This window comes from Lycium barbarum, unplaced genomic scaffold (assembly GCF_019175385.1).
Source record: "Lycium barbarum isolate Lr01 unplaced genomic scaffold, ASM1917538v2 unchr_scaffold_33, whole genome shotgun sequence".
Lineage (NCBI taxonomy): Eukaryota > Viridiplantae > Streptophyta > Magnoliopsida > Solanales > Solanaceae > Lycium > Lycium barbarum.
In genome coordinates this window covers 9,363-21,207 of record NW_026843486.1, presented here as the reverse complement: position 1 = coordinate 21,207, position 11,845 = coordinate 9,363, and the positions used below count along the sequence as shown (strand labels likewise).

Below are 11,845 nucleotides of genomic sequence, written 5' to 3'. Positions count from 1 at the left end.
GTTTCAGAGAAGCAAATTCCGTGGCAGACTACTTAGCTAAACTTGCTTCATCAAGTAGAGTCAGGTCCTTATATCACTCTCACGACAGTTTACCTGGCGAGGCAAAGAGACTGGCTCAACTGGATCAGTGGCAGTTACCTACTTTTAGACGAAGATTTGAGAAATGTAATTTCTTTGTTAGTTAATAAACCTTTTGTATTACGGAAAGAGATTTGTATAGGCTGCCTCTTTCCTTATGATTGGCTTTCAATCTTCTTTTGTAGATTAGAGGCAAAGTTCTGTGTCCCCCTCTAATCATTGTAATCTTTTTACATATATTAACATGATAGGGGTCAAGCCAAACCCCCCACACCTTAGGTCCACAGCCTAATGGTGATGGCTTATTAAAAAAAAAATCCCGATTACAAGAAAATTAGATATATTGTATGTGGTGAAAAAGATATCATCAAATCATTTTTTTTTGGCAAAGTCAAATTAAAAAATACTAAATCTAAACTATTTAAATGAAACAAAGAAAAAGCATTACCAAAACGGACATTCATGTCAAGTGGCTAGTGATGTTAATGCCTTTGTCCTTCTCCTCAAATCTCCCCATAGTCATCTTCTAGTCTTCCTTAATTTCATTTGTCCACTATTTGATACTCTACTAATCCCTGCAACAAATTATACAATACATCGCAAAAATTGATGTACTACAAATAAGAATTGTAAAAACATAATTTACAAGCCTACATGTTACGTTCTTGCTTAGAATCAAATATAGAATACCAAAAACTAATTTACTGAATGAAAATTTAGAAAGTAAGATCATACACAATATTTTTGTTACTAAATAATTTGACTAAGTAAAAAATGCACAATAGGACACATTACATGATGGATAGCATACCCAAAAAGAAAGAATGAGAAGCTGTATATATATAGGGCACAAAATAGGATATCAATTAGTAGATGAATAAATTGGGTAATTATTAAACGGTTTTTGGCCAATGTATCATCAAATAAGATGCTAGGTGGGCTGAATTCAAGGGTTTAATTGAGATTCACTGTATAGGTGTAGTGTTGTACGTGGGCAAAGGAATAATTAGTGTATAAGGATGAGGCCTTTTAAATTATGTAGAAAAATGAAGAAAATGCCAAAAAAAAAGAGAAAAAAGATAAATAGGAATGGAGGCCATAAAGAGGTGCCACATCACCTTATTTATGTCTACCTTTATATTATATATAGATTAGGCATTTGTCTTTCTTGATAAACTTCATATAGAAACCTTAAGCATTTGTCTTTCTTGATAAACTTCATCTAGAAACCAAGTCAATCTCCAAAAGACAATAGTAATAATCACATTCTTATAAAGTTGTTGTTGGATATATATATATACATTCTAATTTTCACATATGATGATATTTAATTGAACACAAAAAATTTAAGCGTCACTTTAACTCTTATATATATTCTAGTATAGTTAAAGAAAATATTCAAAGAGTAGTGGAAAAGTACGTGAGTTCGATAGAGAAAATTATATCTAAACTCACACTAGTTAAATGAACATAAAAATTACATAAATGATATACAATTATTAGTGCAATACTGTCAAATATTTTGAAACGTCCGGAAATAAAAGTACTTCGAATAAAAAGAATTTCGTATTTGCCTAGTTGTTCTCTTTGGTGCGCATGTCCCACGTTTATTTTTTGTCTCCTAATATTCACGTCTTTATCAAAAAAAGAATCTTAGCCAATTAATTTTGGGTCAACATCAATGATGGCTAAGGTTTCTCGGAAAAATGAGCTAAAAGGGTTCTTTGAGAGTGAAATGAAGAATACAGGGGATTTTTATTTCTTTTTCTTTTTCTTTTGTTATAAATATTTAATTAGGGGTTAATTATGAAAAGATGGGGTTGAATTAAAATATTTGTAAACTTAGGGTAAAAAATTAAAAGATCAAAATTTTTTAACAAAACCCAAAATCCCATCCATTAAAATATTTGTAAACTTAGGGTAAAAAATTAAACGGAAAAGGGCCAAAATTACCCCTGAACTTTGAAAAATAGTTCATCCATACCCTTCGTTATACTTTAGGGCCAATTATACCCTTACCATTATACTATGGGGTCAATTATACCCTTATGTCTAACTGCTGCCACGTGGCATCATCCCAGCCCTTTAAAATTATTTTACCCTCAAATAATTTTTTACCCACTAAAATAACTCAACCCGACCCTATTTTGTTTTCCAGCCCAAACTAATACGGAATTGTTTTTTTTTTTGCTTGAAAAATTATCCGTATTAGTTTTGCTGGAAAAAAAAAATTCGGGTCGGGTTGAGTTATTTTAGTGGGTAAAAAATTATTTGAGGGTAAAATAATTTTGAAGGGCTGGGATGATGCTACGTGGCAGCAGTTAGACATAAGGGTATAATTGACCCCATAGTATAACTGTAAGGGTATAATTGGCCCTAAAGTATAACGAAAGGTATGAATGAACTATTTTTCAAAGTTCAGGGGTAATTTTGGCCCTTTTCCGAAAATTAAAAGATCAAAAACTTTTAACAAAACCCAAAAAATTGCTTACAATAAACAACAAAAAGTTGTTTCGACAACTCCTAGTTGCTTACAACAGAACCCCAATTCTTGTGCAAACTTAGCAAACAATCGATTGTTGCTTAAGCAAATAGTAGTTTATGTTAAACAACACGAAGTTGTTTACGAAACTGTTGGTTGTTTACATTAGAACTTATCGAACGGGTCATTGGATGTTCAATAGTTATCAAGTGAATACGTTGATGTTCAAATATTCATATAATCAAACAACATTGATTATTATCACTAGATTAGTAAGTTATTGTTAAACTATTGGTAGAGTCAATCAATTTTGCGATCAATTGTGATATTATTAATAAGTTGGGTTTAATCACTCATTGGACGACTCGTTTGATATTTAATTGTTATCAAGTGAATACGTTAACATTCAAATATTCATATAATCAAACAACATTGATTCCATTATCACTAGATCAATAAGTTATTGTTAAACTATTAGTAGAGTCAATCAATTTTGCGATCAGTTGTGATATTATTAATAAGTTGGGTTTAACCACTCATTGGACGACTCGTTTGACATTTAATTGTTATCAAGTGAATACGTTGACGTTCAAATATTCATATAATCAAACAACATTCATTCCATTATCACTAGATCAGTAAGTTATTGTTAAACTATTAGTAGAGTCAATCAATTTTGCGATCAATTATGATATTATTAATAAGTTGGGTTTAATAACTCATTGAACGACTCGTTTGATATTTAATTGTTATCAAGTCAATAAGTTGATGTTCTAATATTTATATAATCAAACAACATTGATTTCATTATCACTGGATCAGTAAATTTTTGTTTAAACTATTAGTATAGTCAATCAATTGATGATAAAATTAATAAGTTGGATTTAATCACTCATCAAATGACTAGTTTTTACAAGATACAAGGTTTTTATATTAGTTAATTTTCATTTGTGATCAATCAATTAATTTCCAATTGAGTTCATGTATAAGCAATAATGAGTTGCTTAAACAACTTCGTGTTGTTTATTATAAGCAACCTTTATTTATTTAAACAACTACTAGTTGTTTATCTAGTTTTAATGAGATACAAGGTTATTGTATAAGCAACAAGGAGTTGCTTGAACAACTTCTTGTTGTTTATTAGCAGCAAACAAGTGTTTGTTACTGCAACAAACAATTGTTTATTAACTTTTCCGGCGAAGTGGAGTTGCCTGAATAATAATGTTGTTATTATAAGCAACAATTATTTTTTAAAATTTCTTTTTTAATGAGAAATGATTTCTAGTATAAGTAGTTAGATATTTTCTGAAACAACTAGTGTTTGTTTAAGCAACCAATAGTTGCTTGCGTATTTTTTAAGAGAAAAACGTACAGGTTTTTTTTTTTTTGGTAAAAAGTGCTTTTATTTTTGGTTTTTTGTGTAAATTAAAAAAATTTAGGGATTTTTGTGTAAATTAAAAAAAACTTAGGGGAATAGAGTTCCTTTTACCTAATTTTTAGAACTTGAGTCCTAAATTCTTAAATAAATAACTGAAAAGTCTCTTTTAATTTCATGCCCCAGGTTTCTCAATCTTCCTAGATTTTCAGAAAGAATCTGTAATGTAACTACGTACCTTAGAGAAGTACTACAATTTCTCTTAACTAAAGTTGCTTTTAGTTAGTAACTTTATGTCATGATGGGTTACCTTTTCTACGAAGTCACTTTCCTAAACTAAAAATGTATAATTGGTTGTAGAATTCTATGAGGAAATGATAAAAAATAGTCCTTGACAAATGAACTAGATACAAAAAGTTGATAAAAAAAATTGTAAAAAATTGTATTGTACCTCAAAAGCTGCACCAACTCTAAAACAAACCAACTATTGAATTGCTATCATACTCTAGAAATAGACCAAATAAAATTAAAATTGCATAAATTGTACCACTAAATATGAATTCTCGCTAAATGTTTTTCCCACAAATCCCGTCAAATCTAATGATAAAGTTTGTTAATTATTTGACGAAGTTAATAAATACTCAGTTTTGGTAAAACTAGTCAGAAATATATATTCTATACTAGTTTAAAAGCATGAATATAAATGTTGGTTGATCAAAATATCCTTTAAATATTGATCGACTTTTATATCCTTCAAAATAATTTCCTTAAATAAATAATTCTATTTTATATTAGATATAATTGCCATATTAAGGACTTAGTAGGACTTTGAATTCAACCATAACAACAGTACTACAACGGAAGGAAACTTTTTTTGGACTCTCAAATCAAGTAGGAATAACTTCTTTATATTAACTAAACGAATTGAAAAACCATTGTTTAGTTTGGTACGGATAGAATTACTTGGTCATAATAATGGTACTAATTAATGCAAAGCAAGGATCAAATTACTTAGTTACATAACTAGAAGTAAAATCTAGGTAAAAGAGGAGAATTAAAAATAACACGAATTAGCCTAATTCTTTGATTAGTAAATTTTATAAATACCTTTCTTTGAATTCAGTTCAGTGACTTTTATAAATATCCTTACTAATATATTCATTTACGTGAACTTTATAAATATTTCATTAGCATAATATTTGTTGTTAGAGCATCAAACAAGTTCTATGACAAACACAAAAACTACAAAGTTGATATGTTTCATGGCTTCTAATTATTACAAAGAAATCAAAATAAGGAGATAAACGTAGTTTCATAAATTACAAGGGAGATTTGTGTTAAGAATAGAAACATGGATAAAGGTCTCTATAATTGATCCATTATATTTAATATATTTTGTCAAGCTAACTAGCTTATGTTAGTATGTCATGACATATTTTTGGTATAAAGTATTCAATTGAAAGAATTTTCTATTGAATGGAAGATGATTTTACATCAACAAGTAAAGGAAAAAATAAATTATTTAGTACTTACTTTTGATACTAATTCAAATTGGCCAAAATTGAATGACTTTTACACAAGAAAATAAATAGAAAATAATTTTTGTGTGATAAACTTTAGTCAAGTTGGATAATTTTTTGCGTATAAACTTTAAGTTTGATGACTTTTATGTACCAAAAATAAATAAAAGATTTTTGTGTGATAAACTCGAAGGTGAATGACAGTTGGTTAGGATATTATTGTGGGAACTGATACGGGTATGCTTAAATAAAATAAGAGAAGGAGAAACAAAAAGATTGTTTATCATAAAAGTGATTGATTATCTTTTGCAAGCCAGAAGATATAAAATTTTATGTTGAAAGAAAATAAAATACTTGAAATTATTTCTATGTATAATCAGTTCATCATAAAAGCCGGTGATGGGAGGACTTTTTTTTTTTCTCTCTTAATTATTAAATATTGTATCTTACTTTTGTGATCAACTTAATTTTTGTAGAAATAAAGAACTAAATATTCTTATAATTGGATAATATTCTCTTACTTTAATTTTGTTCTGTAATGATATTCAACACTTTTATATTTGTAAATGACGATAAATAAATATATGATCACTCAATTTCTAATATTAGATTATCTTAGTCGGAACACGTTTCTAATATGTTAAAAGAAAAAAAATAATACCAAGAACATCTTTTTCGAAATATTAAGTGAATACGAATCTTATACCTTAGTAACATTTTTGTAGCTCATAATTCAATGTATGTAATTATAAATAATTATCTAATATTTTTTGTGGTGATTGAGGTTGGCAGGAAATAACGCGTGAGGAACGTTTATAGAGACTAGTGTGTGTATATATATATATATAAATTAGAGTACTTTATGCCTATCCATAATAATTTATTTTTTTCATTTGCTATAGAAATATATCACATAAATCTGCTGTCTCTTACCCCTATTCGCTTACCCAAAGTAAGGTTATTGAATATAGTTTCTTACTCATGTGACATTTGAGAATTTATTGACCCGATTAAGTTGTATTCAGATTTCATATGCTTACTAATATGACAAAATGCTAACTATTAAGTGGTTACTGTGGTTCTTCATTTTCAGCTTAGTACACTCTCTTAATTTCTGATTAATTGTGGAGAGATCTCAACTATCACACACTATACTCCTAGAACTCAAACTTCACATCAAAATTTTGAGGCGATAATGAACCCAACTATGAGTTCGCGACTATTACTAATTTGGTAGAACTCAAACTTAAAATCAAAATTCTAGGAGCGGATGATGGATCCCACAATGAGCTCGCGAATCTCATAGTCACTAATTTGATAGAACTCAAGACTTCACATCAAATCCTAGGAGTCGGTGATGGATTCAATAATGAATTTGCGAATTTCACCAATCTCATTTTCAAAACCATTATAAAAGTCCGTGACAAATTGAGTTAGCAAATTTCACCGATACAATTTTTAAAACCAGGTCTCTTAGACGAATTTAAGGTTGAGTTCCTTTTCACTATTGCTGAAATTATTATAAGATCCCAAAGGTTAACCCCTTATAAAATGATTATAACATGGCAAGCAATGTAGTCTTGTCAACGATTCTCTTTGAAAGAAAGTCAAAAGTCAAAGTTATGGATATGTTTTTATTTTCTTTTACATTTGCCATTGAAGCAAGACATGGCACCCCCACGTGTGGTTAAAATCTTCAGTCCGACAAAAATGTTTTACTATACAAGTTGGCATTAATTATTATAAGGATTAATCATACAATGACACTAATGATAGGGAAGGTGGCAACAACGTGAGAAGCTTCTTGACTTAATATAATAGAATTTAAATTTTATCAAGTTTGATATGAGATCTATTGTTAACGATCAATTTAATCTGATAATAAAAAAAAATTATATGTTAATGCACAAAATATAAACATTTATTAAGCGATGTAAAACGAAGGGTCATCGCTTCTTGAGTGTAGCCTTGAGGCTTGAGCTGTTGATAAGTGAGGCTTCATACAATGAGACACAAAGTGATTCTAAAGATAAACTATTGTTTATTTGAATCTCAACTTTGAGAAGTTAAATTAATTTTAGTAGAGGCGGATCCAGAAATTAAATTTTATGAGTTCAACTTTTCAAGATTTTTAGTTCAACTCATTGTATTTTAAAAATTATGAGTTCATGTCTATTATTTATTGCAATTTTGATAAATTTATGCGTTGCGTCGAAAGTTAGGATTTCAATTCGAAAGTTAGGGTTTCAATTGAACCCTACATACGCCCCTGAATTTTAGTATTGTTGTGTATTAGATGTCAAAATTAGTTATTTTAATTAAAACTTTGATTATTATAATACTAAAATTCATACACCATATCATCATTTTAATTTCTCGAAAGCTACCCGCTTCATTTTAAAAAAAATATACGATTTACTTTTGATTTTTCGCTTCAAACGTTGTGGACCTTATCACATTTTATGCTTCCGCAGTTTTTTCTTTAAAAATAATTGATTTTACTTCCAAAATGTAATACATTCAACCAAATTAAATGTTAAAAGAGAACAAAATCACAAATTCTTCAATTCTCAATTCTTCAGTTCTCCCGAGAAGAAGAAATTTTTACAAAGAGATTTCAGAAATGGATTAATAAAATTTAAAAAAATTCCAAATTCCGCACTTATTTTTACCGATATCTGCTCAATTATACAATTGAGCAACTTTCTTCGTCCTCTTCGTCGACGCATTGTCCGACGACGAGGACGAAGAACTCTCTGGCGATATTGACGACCTCTTCGAACAAACCCTAACCGGTTCAGGTTCACCCGAATTAACCCTCAACGGAAAATTCAACAATGCACGTGAACCCCGAATCCTATACGCCGCCTTATCATAAGCCAACGCCGCGTCCTCTGCCGTCTCGTACGTCCCCAGCCAAACCCTCGCCCCATTCTTCGCTGGGTCCCTAATCTCTGCCGCGAATTTCCCCCATGGCCTTTGTCTTACTCCCCTGTAATGCATTGATTTCGACACTGGCTTTCTCTCTCCATGAGCTCTCCCTGACTTCTGGATAGCAGATGCCGCATGAGCTCTCTCTGACTTCTTGATAGTAGATGTCGAAGACCCATTAATGACATTGTTGTAAATAAACATGTTTTCTGTGTCATTTTCATTCATCGGGAAATTTTCCCAATTATTAGAGAAGAAATTAGAAAACATTTGGGTCTCAATGATATTGCTAACACTAACTTCAGGCTCGAGTTTGATAGTAGATGCTGAGGACTCATTAGTGGCATTGTTGTAAATAAACATGTTCTCCGTGTCATTTTCATTCATTGGGAAATTTTCCCAATTATCAGAGAATAAGTTAGGAAACATTTGAGTCTCAATGCTATTATTGCTGTGGCAAGAAAGAGAAGTAGCTATAGAATGTCCAGAAATTGTTGTAACAGGAGATTCCCAATCTTCAAGTAAGTGTTGTCTTATTGATTCAAGAAGCTCAAAATCATTCATAAATTCACTGTTTTCAAACATCATTTTGCTGTAAGGAATAGGAAAAAAAAAAGGAATTAAGTTTTGGAAATTGGAATATTTCAGAGTGATTTATGAGCTTTTTGATGAAAAGAGCATATATATATATATGAAAAAATGAAATAATGAAATGTGGTTTGAATATTTGAGAGTGGATTTTACAGAAAATAGAAAGACAATGAAGTTTTGAGTGTTTGGGATGAGAATGATAAAAGGGGTATATATATGAGAAGAGATTCATGCACGCAGCTGATAGTTTCATGAAGAATAATTAGATAAACATTTTTTGGAAACTTTGTGTAGGCTTCTGTGAAATTTCTAGGGGTTCCAAGTTTCTATATGGAGGAAAGTTGAAAAAGAGTTCGGTAAATGAAGCCTGCAACCACGTGCATTATTAAGTTAAATGGTAAGCAGTGAGGTTTATGTAAATACCAAAGACATATTACTAATATAATCAAACTTGTCTGTAATGATGTTGTTTGTCCGAATATTTATGGTATAGCCAAGCCAGGAGCTGAGCTAGCATTCCGACAAGGGGTTAGTCAGAACTCATTAGATTTGGCGCAAACGTTGTATTTGTATTAAAAATTCACTTAATATGTATAAATAATTTATAAAGAACCCATTAATTTTCTTTTTTAGAATCTAGAACTCATAACTTTATAATCCTAGTTCCACCTCTATATATAGGGAATATTGATAGAGAAAATAAAATACAACATAACGTGAGAAGTCGTTCGGGAAAATATGTAATAACCTTATAATGAAATATGGTTATAGAAGATGTTAGTTATAGAAAAGTCTAATTGTACCAAATTATTAATACACTATTATCAGTTACGCATAAATAAATTCAACCGATAAATAAAAAAAATTCACTGTATCAACTGAATTTACTTATATGTAACTGCAAAAGGACCAAATAAAATGGAAACTGCAAAAGTTACACCTGCAAATACAGAAGCTCACCAATTTTTTTTCACTATTCCTACCAAATCTAATAGACAAAATTTGTTAAATATATGACGTGTATATATATATATATAAGAGACTGCTTTGAACCTATATATGAGTATTTCTTTAATTTACTACAGAAATCTCACATAAATCTACCATCTCTCATCCCCCAAACCAAAAAAGGTTATTGAATATACTTTTAGTCATATGACATTTGAGAATTTATTGACCGATGAATTCGTAATTGCATTGCCTATGCTTACTAATATGTAATGCTTGCTATCAAGAGGATATTTTGGTTCTTCATTCTCAGAATTCAATTTCTCGACTTTGATTAAAGGTGGAGAGTTACCAATCAAATCATCATACAAATATTTGCAAAAAATGCTAAGTGAAACTTTTGATACGTACTCTTTATCAAGTAAAATGCAATAATCCAAATGTATTCGATAATTGACATTTGAATTCTCACATGAAACAATGAGGCTTGATTTCACACATGTAAGAGCGAGTATATAACATATACGTTTAGAAAATGCAACTTTTGACTCGATCAAAATCACTAATTTTCATTAGGTACTTAAATATTAATATATTCCATTCTTGACATATGCTTTTCTTTGTCTAGTACTTTTACTGTTCTATTTATACAGATTACCTACAAAAAGTTAGATGTACTTTTTTCCCTTTTGATATAAATGCAAAAACATAAGTTGAAGGATCATTGTATGTTATTTCTTTAATAAAATATTCTATGCATATAAAAAGCCTCTCTAATTAATAAATTAATCACAGGCATTTTTACCTACCAACCAAATGTACCACAAATTACGAGTATAGATGATAGAGATAAATTGACAATACATATCCCATAGACAGTGCTATATCATTTCTCCTCCTATTTTATTTTATTTCAAAAAGTTCCTACAAAACTAAAAAAATATTCTAACAAAATTTGTTCAAAAGTTTGACTGATTTAATTCTCTTAAAATAATTCTTTTTCTAATTTTAAAGAAAGCTGTCGGATTCTTTTATGATCAACGAATATGTTTGGAAAAATTCAAACTTGGTACATGTTTCGTATTTTGACTTTGACTCTCAGATGTGGACAGAGGCGGACCCAGGATTTTGAGTTCGGGGGTGCTGGATCCAGGAATTTTGAGTTCGGGGGTGCTCTATTAACTATTTATATCTGTTTTCTTTATATTTTCTATACAGTTATACACTCCGTAACTGAATTTAATGGGTGCCGGAGCACCCAAAAATTCTACATAGGTCCGCCCCTAGATGTGGAATACGTCTTATGTCTTCTCTACTTTCAGAGCAGTCACTACGTGCCAAAAATGCCATGCGTGCATCTTTCAAAAAAACATTACAAAGGAATTTTGAAGACGTTTATGAATTCATGTAACGATCTTAAGTTAATGTAGTATGGACAGTTGCTCATTCCATTAGTAACTAGATTTAAAGTCAAATACTTATAAATAACGAATTTCTTAATACATATATTGGAGAAAAGCTATTAGATTAATACAAATTTATAATGCAGGCATGTTCACGTTGTGAAACAATAAAATTGAAAGAAAATTAGTTAAACATCGGTTGATTTTTCAAGGAATTTAGCCGCAATTTTCTTTTTGAAAAAATCTCGGTTTCTCTGTTAATAATTTTCCCTTGTCAATTTGAACAAATTTCAGAATATTAAAAATCAAAAGAAAAAAAAATTAGAACACAGTTTAGAAAATTAAACTATAGAATATTTTTTTAAAAAAAAAGGGAACCAGACATAATCAAATACAAAGCTGCAGCTAAAACTTTTCTAATATTGTCTTGTACCAGAAAGTTTGTCCAAGAAATTATATAATAACAAGAAAAAAAAGAAAAACAGTCACTGAATTGAATTCCAAGTGGATAACATAT

The 11,845-nt window shown here is 29.8% G+C and overlaps 1 protein-coding gene across 1 annotated transcript; it reads right to left on the bottom strand.

Moving 5' to 3' along the window:
* Positions 1-8,048: 8,048 nt before the first annotated feature.
* Positions 8,049-9,147, bottom strand: LOC132625701 (ethylene-responsive transcription factor 2-like). The gene has a single exon (XM_060340291.1). The coding sequence runs from the start codon at positions 8,972-8,974 to the stop codon at positions 8,138-8,140; it is 837 nt and encodes a 278-aa protein (XP_060196274.1). The 5' UTR covers positions 8,975-9,147; the 3' UTR covers positions 8,049-8,137.
* Between the last annotated feature and the right edge of the window lie 2,698 nt (positions 9,148-11,845).